This window comes from Desmodus rotundus, chromosome 5 (genome assembly GCF_022682495.2).
Source record: "Desmodus rotundus isolate HL8 chromosome 5, HLdesRot8A.1, whole genome shotgun sequence".
NCBI classification, from domain to species: Eukaryota; Metazoa; Chordata; class Mammalia; order Chiroptera; family Phyllostomidae; genus Desmodus; species Desmodus rotundus.
In genome coordinates, this window is record NC_071391.1 from 67,009,354 (window position 1) to 67,033,380 (window position 24,027).

The 24,027-nt window shown below is 33.5% G+C and overlaps 1 protein-coding gene across 1 annotated transcript in view; it reads right to left on the bottom strand.

Moving 5' to 3' along the window:
* Positions 1-24,027, bottom strand: part of CNTN5 (contactin 5) — a 1,123,225-nt gene that overhangs the window by 407,999 nt on the left and 691,199 nt on the right. Inside the window, exons 5-6 of the mRNA XM_024574613.3 lie at positions 23,075-23,198; positions 22,772-22,947 (exon numbers count right to left, since the gene is read on the bottom strand). Of these exons, the coding sequence (XP_024430381.3) occupies positions 22,772-22,947; positions 23,075-23,198 (300 nt within the window). The remainder of the gene's footprint in view (positions 1-22,771; positions 22,948-23,074; positions 23,199-24,027) is intronic.

A 24,027-nucleotide genomic window follows, 5' to 3' on the forward strand; every position in this document is an offset into this window, starting at 1 on the left:
AAACAGTGATCTCAACTGCAAGAAGTAACATGTTTATTGCACTTTTTTAAAAGAGAGAATTAGTCCAAAGGACGTAAGCTGTGTAGTCACCCAGATCAGGGCTGGAAACCCTGGTTTACTTCTGAATGCCTGTGTGACCCTTTAAGATAGGAGTCTTCTTCGGAATATTCCGTGCAGCAGTTGCATCGCCTTACGTGGTTTCTACCCAACTAAAATTGTAAAGTCCCCAAATATCTGCACAATTTCCCCAGTGGCCTATGATCTGTCTCCCAAATAACCATATTCCTTTACACAGATGTTACAGGAAGTTGTTACAGGGGTTGATAAATACTGTGCTACCATGAGCCTGTAGGGAAAGAGGACGACTCGAGCAGCTGAAATACTATCTGGCCTTAGTGCCCATGGGCTGAACCCATCTGGTCCCAGCTCCCTGAAAAACTTCCTCCACAAATAGCCACAGTAGGAAATTAATAGTCCTGACTCTGATTCACAAAACAGTAGGAATTATTCATTTGAGCACCAGTTCCTGGACATCAGTTCTGATGGTGGTATCAGGTGGCTGGGAGGCACAAGATGCATATATCAGCACCAAGTGTGCAAGAGACGTAAACACACCAGCGATGGCAGGCACCCTGAGTGTGGGGAAGGCTTTGAACAGACCATGAAAAATAAATGAGATTTCTTTGAGCCTCAGTTTTCTCAGCAGCAAACTATTACAAAATGGCTTTCCTGCAGGGTCTTGCTGAGAATGAAAATTACATATGTTAAGTACCTAATGTGCCGAGCACAATGTTGATAACTAACAAAAGCTGTTTTTTATTTTAAATGGAGCTGATACTACTTCTGTAACCTTATAAAATGGGCAAGGGAAATTGTTGAGCTGTGTCATGCTTTGTGTGCCTCAAAAAGGACAGTTTGTCGGTCTTTCATGCTCACGGTACACTTCCCAGCAACACCCCTCTGGCAAGCCACTTCTAAACCACCCAGCTAGTCGGTGAGATCACATCGCTTCTTATTAAAAGTTATTATTTTCAGATGTCCCAGAAGCAAGAGTATCCATCCTCAAATATTCCTGGTTCTGCTAATGTATGAAACTACTGGACTATGACAGTATGATATAAAAACCAGTAACCAATTCTCAAGAAAAACTATTGAATTTTAAAATATGTTTATGTAAGAACTGTAATAGTTCCACTATGTTGTATATAGTGCAGGAAAAAAAAAAACTTTAATCCATATGGCTACTGTCTTAAATTATCAAAAAATAATTAAAACAAGTGAAACCAAAACAGTCTACAACTACATATGAGCCCAAATTTAATGAGTTGTGGAAAATGCAATAAAGTAAACAAATCACATATTACTATTAATTAATTGGCTGGAAAAGACTTCCAGGTGGCTTAGGCAAATGACAATTTTATTTTATGTTTTAAAGGAGAGTTTTTGGTAATTATGAGATAAATATAATTCATTTTAGTGACTTAAAAATTCTGATGTTTATGTTTCATTATAAATAATTATTCAGATTACTTAAATATATACTTTCTCAATTCCTTCTATGAAGTTATATTCACACATCACTTCTCAACTATTTTACATAGAATATATTTATTTTGAGATATAAATGTTATTATATTTATACACTTATAAATCAAAAAGATTTTCTAGTAAAATAAAATAATTTGATTAGGGGATATATTATCATAATTGTCATATTATTGTATCTCATAAACACATAGAAAGTTTTCCAATCTTCCAGTATTCCTCATTTTTTTATTAATCCAATAATGCATTTATTATGTCCCAGTGACAGTTTCTTATTATTAAATATTCAAAGATTTTGTCTCCAACTTTCGAGCATTTATGTTCTTGCAATGGAGACATATAATATACTAGAACAAAATTCCAACAGTACAGAAAACATACACTACTGAAGTATAGAGTGTGGGAAAACACAGAGAAGGTGTGAAAGTAAAGGAGACATTTGAACCAACCTTGGGGAGATAAAAGTTCTCAAGACAGAAAAGTGATGGACGGAGCCTATTGCAATATCTGGTACAAAACTGGTGTTTTGCTGGTATTTGTTATGATAGATAAAGGTAGAGGGAACTGATTCCTCTTCCTGTAACTGACACTTTCTTGTCTATTTAATGCATGTTTATTAGTAATGATTGTGTTTACTTTTAAGGGTTCACAAATACTATTGCAATAATAGAAGCATTTATGTCTCTTAGTAAATACAAATAATAATTGTGGCGTATGAAACTGCTTCTAAACACATAAATACAGGAAAAGATTCCATTGCCCTTTTTCATTAGTCTGCAGATGAACTGCTGTGATATCCAGTTTCTGCAAACTTTGAGGTAGAGTCTCAGTATGACATACATTCAAGGAAAAGAAATAATCTTTTAAATGAATTAGTTAGAGAGTTCAGGGCAGGCCTCCTAGAAGAAAAACATCAGAACTGAGAAAGAAGAGGACTGGAGAAGACCCAGAGTGTCAGCATTCAGGCAGCAAAAGCAACGAGCTCCTAATGGGGCAAGCAGCCTTGTGGTATCTAGAAAAGTCTATGTATAACAAGAGCACAGTATCAGGTGGGGTCTAAGAGTAAGGATGATACAATCCAAAGAGAATGCACAGAATGAGGTCATAAGAGGGCTTGGGAGGGAATGTTAAATGCCAAAATGTGCAGGATGATAGCAGAGAATTGGGGGCCAGAGGAGAAGGTACAAAAGCGAAAACAGTCATGGAGACAGAATAGTATCTATTTTAAGTATTCAATAAATATCTAGTAGAAATATTCCTTTCTCCAGCAGAGAAAATAAGAATATAAATAACTAATTTATTATAGATTAATATTAAGGTGACAACATTAGAATTTTATACTCTTTTATATATCATACACTTATCTATATATACCAGCCATTGTTTAAGACATTGGGATATATTAGTGAACAACAAATGACCCCTGACCTCATGGATATCATGAAACAGACTCATATATTTTCCCATGTATTTCTTGTGAGACTGTATTAACATTACCCCTTTTTTACAGATGAGAAAATTTTTAAGTTGATGCAAATTTTCCTGTTAGAAACTTGTATTTGAACCCAGATTTTTAGACTTCAAGTCACATAAATAGAGTACAAAGAAGCTGTCTTTACACAGAGGTCATAGCTTTCTAGAAAGAATCAGGAAAAACATTATGGAAAATACAGCATGTGGTTTATAACTTGAAAGTGTAACCGAAATGCAGACCCAGCTGCCTGCCACTACTGAAGCCAAAACTCAAGAGGCAGTTGCTGATGAAAAGGAAAGCAGTTTTACTCAGATGCTGGCGACCTAGAGGATGGGCAACTCATGTCACAAAGCTCATCTCCCCGTCTCAGTGGAGGAAGAGCTGTTTATAAGGAGGGGGATGAGAAGAGAACAAAGAGATCAAGGGAGGGGGTTGCAAAGTTCTTTATCCACAGACGGGCACAGTCCATTCAGATAAGAGCAGTGATGGCCCGTGTGTGTCATCCCGGGTTAGTCATCCTGGCTTCACATCATTCTGCTCTCACGTCATCCTCACTCCACAGATAAGTTGAGCAAATCTCCCAGAGCTGGGATGCCTGAAGATCCAAGTCTTTATCTTTTGTAGTTAGTTCCTATGATTCTTGTACAAACATGCTGTTCATCTACACGCCACATATCAGTCAGAGTCAGCACTTACAGAAACGCTGTCAAAAGAGTGGTGGGTGGGTTACAGTTTCCCACCGTTAGAGTTTTCTACTGTTACAGAAAGACAGGCGGGATGTCAATACCACAGAAATAAGAAGGAACTCCAGGTCAGTATATCTGTATGAAGTAGGCAGAAAAAGGGGTATTACAGATTTCCTGCTGTGAATATTAAATGTGAATCAAAAGAGTGGGAGATGAATTCTGGAAACACTGGCTAAGTACAGATGTGGAGGTCCTTAATTTTTATCAGAACTCCATGGAACATGATGGGTTTTAGCAGATGGAAGGCTTGATGAGAAATGAAGAACAGGGACACAAGAGGTGGTTTGAGATGACAGAGATGACGAAACCATTCAGGAAGCTATCACAATAGTCCAGCTGAAACACACTTTAAAGACTTCGACTAGGGTGGTGGCACTTGGGTAATGAGAAAATGGATGTGTGCTAATTACTGGGAAATTGATCAAATATGAAGCAATGATAAAGGATAATGGGGAGGGGCAATTAGAGATTATCCCAAGTTTTCAAGTCTGTCATCATTGGTACCATTTACAAAAGAGAAATTTAGGAACCCGGCAGTTTTTTACAAAAAGAAAATAAATTAGAATTTTAGTGCTGAAGAAGCTATCGACAAGCAATATAACACTAGTCATCACATAAAGACATGCATTAAGAGATATGAATTTATACTGCATAAAAATATAGCTGAAAATGAGACTTTGTCTAAGGTAGTTTATGAAAAAAAAAGAGAGAGAAGGACTGACAGAAGGAGAAGCAGAGAAAGAGAAAGCAAGTTGCCTCAAATTAGGGAATACCTATATAGAAAGAAAAAAAAGAAATAGGGACAAAAACAATGAAAACAGATACTGAATAAGAAATGGAGTAGTGGGGGGCAGGGTGGAAATGACCTTACAGAATTTGATACATAAAAGTAAATTCAAACTGATGAGGCACATACAGATGAAATGCTGACCAGGATGCAGCAGTGTAGAGATAACTGAACCTCACAGCAAAGGACAAGTCGGTGTGGGGCTGAAAGTATCACGGGGTAAATGAAGTCACGGCCAACATTTCTACTGTGGATCTCTCTGCACAGACATAATTTTAGGTGATCATGGATTGTTAGTAAGTCTACATGGGATAGAGATGACTATTTTTTTGTAAATTTCGGCTTTGCCATGTGAGTACAACTCAAAGAAAGATCCACCTTTTATGTAATGCTGGCACTGCAAGCCTATTTCAGGAATAACTGCTCAAGTTAACTATTGTCAGGAGATTTTGATGTTGTTAAAAATTATTTGGGAGTGAAAGGAGGAGAAAGATGAAGCTAAAAGAAAACCCATGCATTTCACTGTTGAAGAGTAAAAGCCATTTCAAATTATTTTTTCAATACAATATAGGATTTACTATATGTGCCTTCCTACCCCTTAATTGATTATTGAAAGTTCCATGATTCATTCACTCTCATTCAAAGAAACAATTGTTTGTTTCCAGTTTCTACCATATGTTCACTATTTACTATATCCCATCTACTAACTTTTACCTTATTCTTCTAATGGAAGTACTGTCCTTATATTCATCAGTGGTCCTTTAATTGACAAATACAGCTTCTTTGTCCTTATTACTTGCAAATAATTCGATTGCATTGAAGTTTGTTAGCAAATCTCTGCTCCACCATTCTCCATGACTCTGCTGCTCAGTTTCTTTACCTCCCACTCTGTAACTGCTCCTACGGAGTTCAGCCTTCTAAGGAAAGCAAATGTCTTTATCTCATCTCTCACTATATTAGACTCTACACTGATGAAATAAAAAGCAATGAATGTAGTTTCTACTTTACCCCTCACTAGAAGAGAGGTCATAAATAAGATAGATGTATTATCTCAAGCACAAGAAAAGGCCCCTAGATAAAATAACCCTCAGTTTTGTTTCTCACGCTCATGTTGATCACTAATTTTTTGGATTGATACTTTATAATAAAGTAGTGCAAGTATGTGGCCTAGTTAAGTATTCAGTCTTTTTAGTGTAATGAAAGTCACTTCTTAAGCAAATGCACATGCACACATATATCCATACATTAACATTTAGAATTTATCATCATTAAGGTAAATTGAATCACCAGATTACATGTATGACTTTAATATGGTATTCAGAAAAAACAGTTCATTTATTAAATGAAGTCTGAAAGAGGTAGAAATTTCCCTAATGAACTATGATATTTATGTATGAATGCAATGATGAGCTGTTTTCTTCTCAGATCTATTTTTTAAATCATTGAATTATTGGGGTGACATCAGTTAGTAAATTATATAGTTTTCAGGGTACAATTCTACAGTATGTCATCTGTATATTGTATTGTGTGTTCATCCCCTCAGATCAAGTCTCCTTCCAGCCCCATCTAGATCTGTTTAAAGCTAAACATTTGAGTCGTCTGTCTGGCCTTGTATTTCTCCTGTCTTCTCCTTTACTAGTGACTCACCATTTGAAAAGTTATATATGATTAATAATTAATCAGTAATCATTTTCTAAACTAAATGATAAAATATTTTCAAATTTATTTTAAAGGAAAAATCAGTAAGAAAGTTAAATTTTAGTACAGGTTGTAATAAAACGTACATGACATTTTTGTTCTTTTTTTTTCTCTCTGTACAAGATTATAAATCTTAAGAAGGAGATAGGCCCCCAAAGTCCGTCTAATCCATGAATAAAGAAAAGCAATTCTGTAATTTAGTTTTATAGGGAAATGATAATTTGTCTCCATGGCAGAGGCCAGGGAAAAAAATAACATGTGTTATAAGCAATGATGAAGGACATAATTTGTGGCAGAGGAGCTTCAGTGGATCCTGAACAAGGACAAGTATTTTTAGTTCAATAAAACCATGTTAAAATGTATGTATTGAAATATTTTATTGGTCCTTAGCTAGTTACGCTGAACTCTATTTGGCAGCATCAAAGAAAATCTCATTGTTCAAAAAGATGCAGAAGTGCCAGGGTTGTAAAGGTGAATAAAATTAAGTTCACAGTTAAATTTTATGTTTTATATTTAAATACTCATTTAGTCTTATCCATATTTATGATCCCATTCAGATTATGTTAGGAAAAAATATACTCTGTAATTTGATTAATATTTTTAATTTTCTATTACTAGTACTTCCAAAATATGGAAACTAAAATCATAAAATTTGAATGGCAGTTAAAGCCTCCTTCCAAAACATTAATTTTGAAAGTAGATAAGCATTTCTTAATATTAATAGCTATTTAAATAATTTTAGTGTAGTTATAAATAGTAATAATAGCTATAAACTTTAGGTGCTAGAAAATAGTTTGAACTAAAGTAGGATATGGATATCCCTAATTTCTAAGGCTAGGCTCCTTCTAAGCTGAGAATGAATTGCAATGGGCTGAACTGAGTCCATTTGGAAGGTCAGCCCTGGTGGACCACATTCCTGAAGTCTCCATAGTTTCCATGTATCTTCTGAATCAAGTGTGACCTGATGATGTTGATAGTTGAATTGCACGAATTCTATTTATTTTACCTCTATTATAGTCAGGGCTACTTTGAGTTTCACCTGCATATTAATAAAAAACAATATGGAGTCCTCAACATAATATCAAACTATGGCACACTTGAATTACTGGAAAAGATAACATTAGAGTGGAAACAGTTGGCATGCATGTCCTCTGTGTGGCATTGCTTTGTGATGATCAGTGTGAATATACAAGGCCCTGGGAAAAAACAAACCGAACAGGAGTCTCCTGTGAATACACCGAAGTTAATGCAAGTAGGATACAAATGTGCACAAGCACTCAGATGTATGAAATAGATTAAGTTCAAATCTTTAACCTGAGCTGTGTGGCCATAAGTAAGATATATGGCTTTTATCATTTCCATTTTCTGATCTCAAAATTAGAGGTTGTGAGACAACTCAGCATAATGTCACGATTGTTCAGGTGATTTAATTAGCTATAACATGAAAAAACTTCACAAACATTAAGAGGTTATTGTTCCTTTTATTTTATTGAGATCTGGGTCTATAGTCAGATAGAAGACTTGAACTTCAGTTTCATTTACAACTATGTGTCCTTGGCAAGTGAGTTACCTCCTTCAGTTTTCTTATTTTCAATATATTTATGTGTAGATAATGACTAAGTTAGGAATTGTTGGTGATGCAATATGAGAGTATATGCAAAAAGCTTACTACAGTGTCTAGCATATAATAATCACTTAGTAAGCCTTAACAATTATTATTAGCATTGTCATTAAATACTGTTAATGTTTATATCATTAAATATAAATACTATAAGAGGTCTAAATTGTAAAATAATTTGTTCAAATTGTTAGTTATTTTCAATATAATGTTTATTTTATGAGCAAAGATATCCTTAAATTTTTTCATCTTTAAAAGTAGGTGAATTAACTAAGATAAACAATATTTAGAGAACACTTTAAGAAATAACTGTGGAAAATAGCTCTAAAATACAAAATATCACAATATTAAATGAATAAAAACTCTTCCACAGAATGTTGTTATAGGAAAAGATACAGTTGTATTCATCCATCAGGAGAATTTTAAAAAATCAGGACTAGTAAAATATTGATAAGTTTTTCAGTTCCTGTGTTCTTATAATAGAATTTAAAATATATACTAATTATAAGTCAAGCTTTCTAAATCTGTGTGGATTTTGGTGCAAAGAGACTCAGAAATTTGTTTAATAAACAGGCTTGTTCCATCTCAGCAATTATATTATATGTTTTGTGAATTTAATGGCTGTTTATAAAATTGCATGAATTACAATTTAAATAAATCTGTTACAGTTGTGATTTCTTAGGTGGATGATTTACTATGTTTATGAAAACAGAATTGATATTAATGACCTCATTTGATGTTCTTTACTGACAATTTATAGACATATTTTTGGTTATTCTGTTGGGACAGATGTAATCCTTTTAAAATGTCATTTAATTTCCTGTGAACTACTTAGGGAAGACAATTCTCTAATTCCATCTACCTATTAAGAGCTGGAAGAGAAGAGCATTTTTTTTTTCTTACGATGGGCTGGAAAACACGAGTTTTAAAAAACTTACTTAAAAAGTAAACCATTATTCCTGAATCTTCCGACATGAACTATAGCAGCGGCCCTGGGTAGACACCTTAAGTGCTGACACCTGAAATAGAACAACACTCGCGCACATTCCCAAGGAACTTAAGAGCGAAGTTTGTTGCTTAGCTGGACAAATTCTGTCACTATGTCCTAATTCTAAGTCTGCAATACGATGACGCTACAGAATGAATTGGAAACTTTCATTTGTACCAGGATCGATCGAGAGATGTTGCTGGAATTCTAGAATCATGATTGGAAAGAAAAGTCGGAGCTTTCGTCTTTCTGCCTTCGGGGACATATCAAAAGTACATTTAAAAAGGTAACTTCTCCCTATTTCTCTGTGATGCCTTAGTTTGCCTCAGACATCTATTATCGCATATTAATGAAATGCATATTAAATAGACATTACCAATCATATGCAAAATAACATGTAAATATATTATTACTAACATAAATGAACACCAACGCCTGTTTTGATATTAACATGTGAAGCTTTATATTTATGAAATGTCTGTGCTGAAATTTTCCCATTTATTTTGAATCTCTGTTGCAATTGTCAGAGACAAATGCATATGTACTTCCTAGGAAATCATTCCTCCCATAGGTCTCAGAGCGGGATTCACTCGGAGGGCCACCGTGGGGCCAAAGGCTATTTATACACTCTCTCACTCATTCTGCACACATTCTCTAGTGTTGACTATGGACTTGCACGTGAGCACTCTGGCATTAATCTGAAACAATGAATAAGGTATGGCATTTGCCCTCAACGAATTCAGTCTTGTGGAGTCAGTGGTGTGCTCAAGCTCGAAATGGCTCTTGGGAAGCAGAGATGATTATCATAAACAGTTGCAGTGCAATATAATAAGAAATAATTATAATAAGGAACATAGGACAGACAGAGAGAGGGGGAGAAATGGTTGTTGAACAGCAGTCCAGCAGACAGGGAGAACATCGCAAGTAAATATATGCTATTGTAAACAAGAATAAAATGTTTTGAGGACTATATATAGTTTATTAAAGCCTGAATAGTATAGAAAAAGCTGGAAATGCAGCAGAGTTTAAGTAATAAGAAATAACTGTGGGAAATAGCTCTAAAATACAAAATATCACAATATTAAATGAATAAAAACTTTTTGAACAAAATAAATTGAACAATTTGAACAACAAAATAAATTGTTCAAATTGTTAGAGTTATTTTCATTATAATGTTTATTTTATGAGCAAAGATAGCCTTAACATTTTTCATCTTTAAAAGTAGGTGAATTAACTAAGATCAAAAATATTTAGAGAATATTTTAAGAAATAACTGTGGAAAATAGCTCTAAAATACAAAATATCGCAATATTAAATGGATAAAAACTCTTCCACAGAATGTGGTTATGGGAAAAGATACAGTTGTATTCATCCATCTAGAGGCCTAGAGGACGTTTGTAGGAGTTTGCATTTTATTCTGGAATGGATTGGAAGACTCTATTTTTTTTTTTAAGTCTCATCATATTAGAGTTTCCTGGGTAGGAAGAAAAATGAAGAAAATAAAGAATAGTAACTCTTTAATTAAATACATAAAAACAGACACAGAGACCAATGGGACAGAATAGAGAGCCCAGAAATCAACCCACACACATACGGTCTATTAATCTAGGACAAAGGAGAGGACAGCCACTTCAATAAATGACACTGGGAAAACTGGACAGACATGTACAAAATGGACCTAGACCATTTCCTTACACTATATACAAAAATATACTGAAAAGGTATTAAAGACTGCAATGTAAGATCTGAAATCATACAACTCCTAGAAGAACCCGTAGATGGTAAGCTCCTTGACACAGGTTTTTATGATGACCTTTTGAATCTGACACCAAAGAAAAGCAAAAAAATTTAAAAAAGTAAACATTGGGACTATATCAAAATAAAAAGATTTTGTAGAACAAAGGAAACCATAAGCAAAATATAAAGGCATCCTACTAAATAAAGTCAAGCATTTGCAAATCAAATATCTGATAAGCGGTTAATATCCAAAATATATAAAGAATTCACATAATTCAATGACAAACAAATAAACAACATAATTAAAAAATGGCAAAACATCTGGATAGATATTTTCTGAAAGAAGACACACCCATGACCGACATGTACATGAAAAGATGCTCAAAATCACTAATCATCAGGGAATTGCAAATTAACACCACAATAAGATATCACCTCATATCTGTTAGAAGGTTTTTTATCAAAAAAGACAAAAAGATAGAAACAGAGAGGATGTAAAGAAAAAGGAACTCTTGTGCACTGTTGATAGGAATGTAAATTGGTGCAGCCATTATGGAAAACAGTATGGAGGGATCTCAAAAAGTAACACAAAGTTACCATATGACCCAGCAATTCCAGTTCTGGGTATTCATCTGAAGAAAACAAAACCACTAACTCAAAAAGAGATATTCATGCACTCATGTTTATTGCAGCATTATTTAAAATAGCTAAGATATGGAAACAGGTTAAGTGTCCCCTGATGGATGTATAATTAAAGAAAATGTGTTTCTATACACAGTGGAATATATTATCTATCCATGTAAAAGAATAAAATCTTGCTATATGTGACAACATGGATGGATTTCTAGGGCACTATGCTAAATGAAATGTCAGAAAAAAATACCATATGATCTTAATTATATGTTAAATATGAAACAATAACTAACAAACAAGCTCATAGATACAGAGAACAAGACAATGGACTGTGGTTGCCAGATCAGAGGGGAAATGTGAGAAAAATAAGGATTTCAAAAGGTACAAAATTTCACTTATAAAACAAGTAAGTCAGGGGGATATAATGTACAACATGCTGACTATAGTTAATAATGCTGCATTGCACATTCGCCAGTTGCCAAGAGAATAGATCTCAAAGTTCTCAAGAAAACTTTTTTTCTTGAGAACTTTTGTAGCTATGTAAGGTGATGGAAGTTAACTAGACTTGTAATAATCACTTAGCAATACATAAAAATTTTGAATCATTATGTTGTACACTTTAACATAATGTTATATGTCAATTATACCTTAATTTACAAAATAAATATAATTTTTAAAATCCTTTAAAAGAAAAAGCAAATGAAGAAATACATTTTATTGTATTTATTATGCAAAGACAAGCCAAATGGCTTATGAAGTGGTTACCATGCCCTAAAACTCCACATTTGTCCCTTAAGTCCCATAGATGGAGAACAAAAGCCTGGCATAGAGAAGTCACCCTGGTCCCACATTGGTCTGAACTTAGAGACTAAGCACCATAAATATACCTCAGGGGCAATCTTATTCAGTCAATAGACTGGGATAAAGGGCCAATGACAGAGAACATCCTAAACAATGCTGTGGAAGATGATTAGGGCCTTCTACACAGACTCAGAACCAACTGCAGTTTGAACAAGGCTCTACTGCAGCACACTGAACAGGCTGTTAATTAAAAAAAAGAACTCCCTGCTTATACACAAGTTGACCTGCTAGGATTTATAATGAGAAACCCCATGTAAACTCCCAAAATTTGCCCAAAGGACTACATTTCAGCCCAAACAAAAACACTGCAGAAAGCTCCCAAAGAAACTGGGACCACAAATTCATGGCTTCTGAGACCGTTCTGAGCAACACACAGCTAATTAATTGGTCTTTGTTAGGGGATATCTTTTTAGTTCCTCCTATTTCCATTTTTTTAATGGGTAAAACATCAGTTAATCCTAACCACAATGTGATTCTTCAATGTGATTCTTGGGTGTTACAAGGTTATGGAAATAATACTGTGTTTTCTACTTGTCTTGAAATAATAGTTGTATTTCATTGAAAAAAAATCAAAATTCTAGAGGATATGAAATGATACTTAGGTTAAAAGTATTGAAAAATTATTTACAGAATTTTATAGCTCTCTGGCTGGTTTTTGGCAAACTATACTTAAAGTTTGTAGGCCAGCAGGTGAGACTCTAAACTCTAAATATTTTTCAAGTTCAACATAGCATTTACAGTATTAAGTGACTTTTACATGACAGAATATTTCCCTGGAAGAAGATTAAATCTAGAGGATACCTATACCTAACATGGAAAGAGAAAATTCATTTAACAAACTAGAATTTCTATATTTTGTATTTTCAGCACCTTCCTCTACGCTGACTCCTTTCTGCTACCAATACCGCTACATTTCACTGTCATGTCATGCCAACACAACCCTGCTACCCAGTCTCATTCTGTTCTGGCCCAAATCAATACCCACTATAATATCTTACACTTAAATGCCTTCAAATCTGATTTCTGCCTCTATCATTACTGAAATTGGTTTTTAAAGGTCTCAAAATCTGAAGGTCCTTTCTTCGTGTTACTTATAACATTTGATGCAAGTGACAGTTCCCACATTAAAACCCCAAATGCCATTTGTATTCCACTCTATTTTATTGGTCCTCACCTGCATCTCTCTGGTCATTCTTTTCTTTTCTCCTTCACTAACCCCCTTCTTTCTACTTTTTCCTATCCTTCTGTCAGAGGAATGTGTACAGTCCTAAAGGTTAGTATAATATCTCTTGATGAAACATCTTTATGGTTTCATTGAGTACCTCAATGTGTTTCCTCAATAGTTCCCTCCCCACTTTTTGAGCACCAACCAATATTTGTAAATGTTGGGTTATTCTCCTTAGAGACAGAATAAAGCTACCTCAGACTGAAATCATTTTACTGTCCCAGAATCTTGCTTCTCTTCTCTGTGTGACTTTATTAACATTATGAATTATTCAATTTAATTGATCAAAGCTTACAATCTTGATATCCTAACTCCACATTTTTTATACTTCCACCTTTATTTATTCAATTATTTGCAAATTCTCAATTATTTTTGGAGCCTTCCACAGATATCTATTCTATTATATCTTAATACATCAGGAACTTCGAGACCTTTTTGCCTAGATTACTGACGTGACCTCCTAACTTGACTCCCTGCAGAGTTCCCTTGCATACATATTCTTTCAGCAACCCTCTGATTATCTGCCCTCTGTACACTTACAGGGCAAATTAAAAACTCCCGTGCAATTACGGTAAGCCATTAGGAATTTATGTAAGGACAACATGGTCAGAATTGTTTTACATAGATTATTTCAGAAATAATTAGTACAGAGGGATTTTGGTGAGGTTAGGGTAGGATGGAGAAGAGAGAAGTTAAAGAGTAGAAAATCTTCACAGGAGCACCAGGAGTTCCAGGGGCAGATGGAGGAACTTGTAGAGTGTACATGGAATAGAGGGATTTGTACTGATTTTCTTGCCTCAAATCTGTGTGGATATGCATTGCTCATTTTAAGCTCCCTGACATCTAGAAAAATACCCCCAAGAGAGCAGAGATGGAGTACATGTTCTATAAATAAAATAACTACAAACATGCTAAATAAAAACACAGTGCATGTTTAAGTAAGGTGTAGCATGGAACAAGGAAGATTATAAGTATGAATTTGAAGTTTGATCTGAGTTAGAGGTACCCACTGTGTGACTTTGGAAAAGAAACTTGACACTCTTGAGCTTCACTACTTTTTCCCAATTATAATTAGGTCAATAATAAAAATCCCTCATAAGGTTGATGAGAGGATTAAAAGGGGCAATGATGCATTAAATGTGTTTAACAGTTTGACTGGATTTAAGTTCTCCCTAACTATCACCACTTATACTTGCATTATTGTTAGTAAATCTATGTACCTATAAATATACATACATATACACATAAATACATACATACAAGGTCTGTCTGGAAAAAGTCCAGCCATTATTAACATAACAGAACAATTTGTTGTTTTTGATGTAACCTGGCAGCCATGGAGAGGGGACTGGAATGTGCGTTTGTGAACAATGACGACTTCACTGTCCTAGTCAGTGGGGGCGGTAGACATCATTGAGTGAGCATGTGTACTGTGTGGTCATCACACTCAAAATGACTGAGCAAGTAGAGCAATGAATCTGCATCAGGTTGTGCATTAAGTTTGAACATTCTCCTCCACAGAAAATATTCAGATGATTCAGAAGGCCACTGCAATGGGCAACTGGTGATTGGCAGCTTCATCATGACAACGCGCCTGCTCATGCATCACGTCTCATGCAGAGTTTTTTGGCAGAACATCAAATCACCCAGGTGACTCAGCCCCCCTACAACCCAGATTCGGTGCGCTGAGACTTCTGGCTTTTCCCAAAACTAAAAACACCTTTGAAAGTGAAGAGATTTCAGACCATCGATGTAATTCAGGAAAATACAATGGGTCAGCTGATGGCGTTTGGGAGAACTGTGTGAGGTTCCAAGGTGCTGCCTTCGAAGGGGACTGAGGCATCATTGTCTTATGTAAGATGTTTCTTGTATCTTCCTCAATAAATCAATTTTTCATATTACATGCTTAGATACCTTCCAGACACACCTCATATAAGCATCTATACCTATACACACCTATAACTCCCTATCTATCTATGAATACACATGAAGGGTAGCAAATTTTAGCACCGGTGTGGAGATTCAGTCAAGGCACAAGAACTCCAGGTTGGTTAATATATATTCTCCTTTTGACTTGTTCATGAAAGAAAGGGTTTTTATAGAATAAAATAATTTTAGAAAATACTCATATTCTATATCTGCCCCAATGTTCATACTTTCATGTTTTATATTAGTGCCTTTTTATTCACCTGGATTATAAACTGTCCTGATAGGAGCTGCTATTTTATACTGTAAACTGGCACTAGTAGTGAAATTTACAACTCCATATTACTTTCATGCCTTAGAATGTTTTTGTGCTGGAGAAAGATCTTTGAAGACACTCTGCGAAGGATCAGAGAGCCATGAACTGGGTAAAGGGTCAGGGGTGAGATCAGCCTTTCTGGGTTGCTTCACGCCCTGTGAGTGAAGAGCTGCCTTACTGCATTTCTGAAAAGAGGAGGAGCCCTGAGGTCGGATGTACTCCGGGTCCGACCACCTTCGCAGGGCCATTTTGCTGGAGCTCATCTATCACATATGGACAGAGTGATTCATGATTTCTATAAATAATGAAATTGTGTGTTCAGATTTACTTCAATAAATAAAATACTTATGAATTCGTAATTTATATTATAGAATTAAGGATTTGAGAACAATTTGCCACAAATCAGCTTTGATTCACTTATCATAACTGTCCTTTAAAGCATAAAATTATGCATTTTAATTTTAAAAAATTTGTGCTCTCAAAGCATCTATACTGTCGTTTGTCAAGGGATCATACACTAAAAGTTACTATATCCATTGTCATCAGAATAATCATCTTTTTAAAGAAAGACTTAAATCATACTGAGTAATAATTTTTATAGTAATAAGAGTTGTTTTGCTTATAAAAGACATTATAAACTAACTTAATGTATTTTGTAATAAAATTGGATACTTTTACAAATAATAAAATTATCCATGCCAGTGTAACTCATTCATATTAATTGATTTTCAAATGATTTAATGAAGTTATTATTATACAGCCTCATAGATGGATGAAGTAAAGCTTGTGATATTCTGTGGAGTTAGTAATTATTTGAATAATTTCATTGGGTGTTAAATGCTAGAAAAATGTGCTTTTAAAGTCTAAGATCAATTTTACTTTAGGAGAAAAAGTTATGAAAAAGCTAGACAAGTAATTTTTGAGTTTTGTATGAAAATGAAAGGTTAAATTAAAGGGCTTAAATACAAAGTCTATAAAAATCATATAATCTCTCAAAGAGTTAAGGAGGTTATTTTAATTAACTGCCTCAAGGAAAACTAATGAAATATTCTGAATCAGAATCATCTAAATGCCCTGAAAAGCAGCGTGTTTGAATGTAGATATGAACTATCAGTTACGAAGGATGGCATATAAAGTTATTTTTGAAGCAAGAGACAGCATAAGGAGATTTTAATCTTAATTCATTTTATTCAGTCTTGCTTACATAAATTATTTCTAAAAATCCAAACTATGGAGAGACTGCTGTGAGCTTCGGATTTCTGAAGGACGTTTAAGAAAGGTGTAGTGTCGCATTATCAATTCCATATTCTCATCGGCACGGTAATAAGTTAATCTAGTGACAAAGTTTTATGTGGTGTAATCTTGCTTGCCACTGAAGAGAAATCACTGTACTAGGTGGGGAAATTCTCCTCATGATGAACATAAGCTGCAGTAATAAAATACACTTTGTCAAAATAATCTTATCAATAACCAGTAACAATCGTCACCAGTAATAATATGCCAACTTTGTGGTGACGTCTTTCTTTCTGAATTTAAAAAAACAGTTCACAGACATGACTTCTTTACCTCATTAATTTTTATTCTACCCTTATGAGACATGTATTTACTAATGCTCAACTACATTATAAACATTAACTGAGCTGAGCCATGTTTATGAGTATTCATTTAAGGAGAACTTAAAGGGCAAGATCCTTATGGATAGACACTTAGACATGCGAGGGTCAGGCTAAAAGGGGAAGATGAGCAAGTGTGCAGCAGCTGTGCAAATCCATTAGCTGCTCAAATCAAAATTTAAAAAGGATTTATAAATGAATGCGGTGAATAGCTTCATGATTAAATTCTAGTTGCGTTTAAAGAATTGGCTTGGTTTTATATCAGGCTAATTAAACTTGCTATTCGAGTGATGTAGGGATGTTGTTATGATCTCTATATAAAGCCTCAAATAAGAAATTTCTATGAGAATTAAAACTCAAGAAAAGATTTCTTCTTAAGGAACTTCAGGAAAATTAGACTATTTAAATGCTTGTATTTTTTTCTTTTGCTTTGACCACTGGGAGTCCTAAGAAAATATTTATGTCTTGACCATGGTAATTGTGAGACAGTGTGGCCTACATGATTCTGACCTCTACCTATGAAATGTACTTTTTTCCAGGTGTTCTATTTATTTATTAACATATTTATCTTTTATGGTATATAATTTTATATAGCAAATCATTGAAATCAACTTTGGAATGAAGTTAACATAACATAGTAGTGTAAAAAATAATTATTATATAACTATAGAAATATATTTGCTATTTTGCATTTGTTGATATGTAGAGTGAAAAGTCAATTGGAATAAAACTTTATAAGAAATTAAATTCATTATGCTTAACTTCATTCTTCCACACATTAGATATAATATTTATTATTGCTAAATTACCAGGTAAAGGTGCCAGCACTCACTTCCTTATCACCATTCTTTTCAAAAGCCAGAATCTATGACAATATTATCAGTATTTGATAATTGCCATAGTCCTGTCTCAAATGCATTTAGAAAACTTAGCTTTCATACCCTAACCATTACCATCCAATTAATTTTTTTTAATTATAAAGAAAGGAGATTTATCAAAAGAGATAATATGATAATAAAAAATAACTATGTAGCAAAGTTACTATAAATCCCCAAATTCCAGATCTATAAAAAACCCAATGCCCCTTAGTCTTAAACTGCCATAAGAAAAATTAAGCAAGGGGTTTATTAACTAAGTTTGAACAATAATAAGAAAGGCAAGATGATTACATGCTTATTTTTGTTACTAGTACTTATTTTTGTTATGTAGATATTAATAAATTGAATATAAGATGGTGGTTGGTAAAGAAAACATATAAGGATTTTTTTTTTAAGACTGCAATATAATTATAGTTTAAGAGAGTAATTAAGCTCTGACTGGGAATAAGTTGGTTGGGAATCATCTTGCAAAGGGCCACCAGTTCAACTCCCAGTCATGGCATATGCCTGTGTTTCAGGTTCAGTCCCATGCCCCACCCCCCACCCCTACATTTAGTTGCCCATGAGAGGCAACCGGTCAATGTTCCTCTCTCTCATCGATATTTCTCTCTCTCTCTTTCTCCCTCTCTTCCCGTCTCCCTAAAAATAAATAAATAAAATAATTTCAAAAGAGAAGAATTAAAAATAAAATTGAGTATGTCATAAAAGGAATATAATATATATTTATATTAAAATAGGAAAAGATTGAGTGCCCCTAGAGTTAAATAAGATGTATTATCTGTAAAATTAATATATATTTTATGATATGACAACCCATGTTGGTTATGAGGATGAAATGAATTAATGTATTTAAAAATATTACTGCCACAGAATTAAGTATTCACTAAATACAGAAGTAGGCAAAAGTAAGTTCACAGTTGTGAGTATGCTAAACACAGAGTTTATCCTTGTATTATATTTGTTAATTATTATACTATATTCCACACTAACAACTGTGAACCTCCTTCTGCCCACCCCTGCGTAAACTATCAATATAATCTCTGGATTTTTAAAAAGATGTTGTTTTTAAAAATCTTTTGCTGAACTATTTTAGTAATAATGTCATCTTAACCACCCCCAGAACTTATGTGGAACAATCTTATATGCACTTGTAGCACTTAGATTTTTGTTTCTAAATATTACTGTCAATTAAGCAGCTGAATCTAGGCTTTACTTGGAGGGTAGGTAGGGGATCAAGACATTGTTAGTAGGAAGCTAGAATTATTTAAAATATATTTCTGGTTAATAAGAAGACAAAGAAGTTAGTATTAAGGGAGTCAAAATAGCCAAACTGTGACAAATTGTGTGTGTATATAAATAAGTTGAATATGCAAAAACTCCTGCAAGTCTAATGTTACTCAAAGCCAGAGTGCTTTATATGATACATGCATGTGTATAGTGTACATGAGATTTTCATGAAAAGAGAGAAGACTCTAATAGGATATGTTTATGTTTTGTTTAATAAATATGAACTTGTTAATATGTGGATACTTTTATTCTTTAATTAAATATGTATCTATTGATAATATAGATTAGTGCCTTTTTAAACAAATATAATTAGAAGTGACCCATCTGATGTTTATCTAACATTGCCTAGTATATCTTAGAATCACATCATTTAAAGCAAATGTTAGATTCCGAAGGGCAAAGACATATGTAAAAGCTATAAATTTAAGGTATCATTGATAATACAACAGTAATATTCAATTAATAAAGAGGCAGAGTCTGTTAAGCAGGTCCCACTTTTGAATGAAACAACCAAAATTCAATTGGTTGGCAATTCATAAACTGAATCTGGATTGGGTAATATGATCCTCTTTTCTATTTTATTTTGGAAGATCATAGTAGAGGAACATCTGATAAAGTTTCTCTCTCTCTCTCTCTCTCTCTCTCTCTACATATGTATGGTAAAATTAATGTACAAAAAATAAGTGTTTACATAATAAAATTGTTGTAAACTTACTAAAGTATAAAAATATAACTCAAGTATACACACAACAGTTTAATTATAAGTATTAATTTAAAAGTTTTATAATAATTTTCATAATTTATAAATTTTGTCTAATTTTATGACATTTATAACATTTAATAGACTCATGTATTAGATTTGAATATTTAATTTTTACATAGGTTTAAATACTTATCTAAATTTACTAAATATGTGTTTTAAAGTGTTATTGTGTAATGAATATTTAAATTTTTACTTAATGGTTGATGGGTATAAAGGATTGATAATTTCAGTCTTCCAGTGTGTCATCAATGAGGAGGTTGTTCCACCCAAAAAAGCCCTTTGGACTTTAAACATTCTATTAAAAATAAACAGTGAGTTCATTTTCTTTTTATCTACAGGGCTGGACATAGAGATTCATGATATGAAAGAAAGATGGCACAGAGTTTTTGATCTGACTTTACCTCTGTATCCTTTTACTTCCTTTCAGAACCCCCTCTCTTTCTCACCAACTTCCCACCTCATTTTCTGCCCCTAATCTTGACCCCTAGAATCCTACAGTGCTTATGCTCACACCCCAGTGTACTGGAAGGCAAGTTGATTGACTTCACCTTTTCTCTCTGTCTTCTACATTTGAATTTTCCCCCAAAGATTACTTGGAAAAAAAGATAAAACTAAATCTGAAAACTTAATTTTCCTTATATCATCAATATAGATATAGTAGTACTTACTAGCAGACTAATTGGGGCCGGAGTGGCCTTCCCTACATAAATGACTAACTGCTTCAACCAGGCACATTTGGGATCTCATGCACATGAGTGGCCTCCAGAACACTGTTGAGTGAAGTGTCCTGTGAGTAGGGAGGGGCAGGGACATAGATGCTACCAAAAAATGCATATATATGTCTACCCATGTGTTTCAATTAAAAATAAAGCAAATGTTATTCTAAACTAAGCACAAGAGCTTGATGATAAGATGATTAGACAGACAGATGATAGATAATAGATACACAGACAGTTGATATAGGTGTATAACAATGAACTTTCTTTGACTAGTCATTGAATTGTAAATGCTGGGACCAAGGTGCTCACTGCAGGTGGGGTGAGTATTTGACAGACGTGACTAGTCTTTGCAGAAATCCTAGGAAAGCACAGTCATACCGACATGTAGGATCTTGAGTTTGGGTGGTGAACACACAATAAAATATGCAGATGATGTACTATAGAATTGTACCTTAGCAACCTATATAATTTTATTAACTGATATAACACCAATAAATTCAATAAAATACTTTTAAAAGGCGTGTAGAATCTTCCAGTAAATATATTTCTGCTCTAAGGCATTCAGGAATGCTCACGTATTTTGCCACCCTGTGGATTTTGAGGGTGGGAAAAAGCCTGATATACAGGCTATTGTGAATCAGTGTATACGTGTCAGATTGTATAGTGTAAAGAGAAAGGTGTAAGTCACTAATATCTGTACATAATGTTCTCTGGATTTGCTCTACCTTTCTTGAAAAGACTGTAATCGATAGAAAAGCAATTAGAATTATTTTGTTTATCAGGTAATTTTTAAAATGTGTATACTGAAAAGTAATAGGTTCTTTGATACAACACATCATTATATTCTAAAATAAAAAGAGTGTATATAGGCTACTATTGTGGTATATTTAGTGTATGTTAAGTTCCTAGATAAGCTCCCTAACTGAATCTACTTTAAAAGATAATGTTTAGATTTTTCTAGGACCTAGATCAATGTTCTCCAAACTGATCTGCTATCATTTCTTCCTTTCCTTTTCTCCTTTATACTTCTATAATAGGTTGTCTGGATTCTGGGTTAATTAGAAATAATATGTGATAAAGATTATATAAATAAACATCAATTATTTCATTCTTCAGGGTATAATTTTAACTTAAAAATAAGAATTATGTAGCCAATACAGTTATATATAAATTATTAACATAAAGATTCATGGTCTGCCTATCTATATTTTATAATTTGTATTCTTCAAGAATTTAAATCAAGAAGGATTACTTATTAAGAAATAATACTAAGATCTTTTGTTTTGTTTTGTTTACCTAGTAATCTATCCTTAATTTGGTGTAAGCCCTCATCACAAGTGAAAAAGTTTGAGTTTAAAAATCATTACATTTAGTTAATTAGATGTATGATCTATTTTAGGAATGTATATATTATACTATATATGTAACATTACAATGTGGTATCTTTTTTCTATTCAAAAATATCGAGACAACGGGTTAGGAAATTCTAGTCAGAATCTAAAATAGTTGCATTTTAGAGACATTTCTTTGGTTACATGACCATAAACAGAATTTGTAATATATACCCACTTACGTTCAGAAGAATCGGTAGCGAATAGACTACAATAAACAGTAGAAGTAATGAAAGCAGATAAGTAGCTATTTTAAAAAGCAGATCAAATTAGAAATCTATTTTCACTATACTTCAAAAAATATTTTAGTTCTAAAAATAAAACTTTATCTGCTCTCATGAGTAGTATTTTTAACCTCCCAGGCTAAAATGTGCTTTATTTGAAGAGTGCAAACATTTCAAAGAATTTCCAATTTTTTTTAGGTAGAAATGTATTGTTCTAATACTTACCAAGGTTTTTCACTGTTTTAAATTTTGAGGTCCTATGCTTTTGCCTAACTTAACTTTAAAATTAAATACATATATACTATATACATACACATAAAAAAAAACCCAAACTTTACTCACAGGCAAACTGAAGTATGGCTTCTCTACTGAGAATACTTCCGTAAGTGTTGGCTGCTAGACACTGATAATGACCAGAATCTTTTGCTTCACTTGGATTGCTTATAATGAAGGTCCCATCTATCAAACTGTAGCGATAATCACTTTCCAAATCAATCTCTGTTCCATTTCGAAGCCATCTTAAGAAAAACCAGAAGACAAACAGTAAAAATTACTTGAGACATTATAATACTCCTTGAGAGTGTCAGAATTTCATTAAAGGGAATTTTTAAGATTTAGGTAAAATGAATAATGGTGAATTTCTACCTGTAATTGGGAACTGGGTTGCTACGAACTTCACAATTCAGTGCTACTTTCTTTTCATCAGAATCCGTTGGGAAAATTGTATCATCTGGTTCTTGCACAAATACTGGCCCGTAGTCCACACTTTCTGTAAGGACCAAAAAGACACACTTTAAAATTTCCTTAAATATCAAGATATGTTTTTCTCAATTATGTTCAAAATTCTTCCTCTTTTCTTATACTCAAAGGCACTTACCAAAAGAAAGGTATAGTGATCAAATTGTATCGCTTTAGTAAATTGAGACCTAAATAGAATATTTTTGTAATTGATTGAAATTGCTTTTAAAAATATGATTTATAATGAAAAAATAAACATTTAAATCATTGTTTTTGTATATTTTAAAATATATATATTTTTGTATTCATACAAAACAGAGTATTACCATATGAACAATAGTTAAAAACATTACTTAATGATTTTACTCATATGTGGAATCTGATGAACAAACTAAACTAACAAGAAAAATGGGGACAGACTCATTGATGGAAACCTGGGTGACAGCTCTAGGGGGGTTGTTACGGGGCGGAGGGACTGAGCAAAAAGGAAACAGGACTCATGGACATGGACAACAGTGTGGCAGCTGCTGGGGGGAGGTGGGTAAAAGGGGACTAAATGGTAATGGAAACATACAATAAAGATTAAATTTAAAAAGCTTTACTTAAAAAACTAAAAGTTATAGAAACTCTTAGAATGTTAAAAATAATGTACAATAAAGAAAAAGACATGAATTAATATTGTGTTACTGCTTCAACACCACAGATATGAAAACACCCGTGTCTATGCATTCTGCACATGTTCCTTTCTTCACTCCTTCGGTCAAGAACTCCTTCCTGTCAGTAATGCTGGGGTGTGGGGAAACATCATATAATGCAAATAAGTATATTCTCATAGACTAAATAAAACATATCCTCAAAAA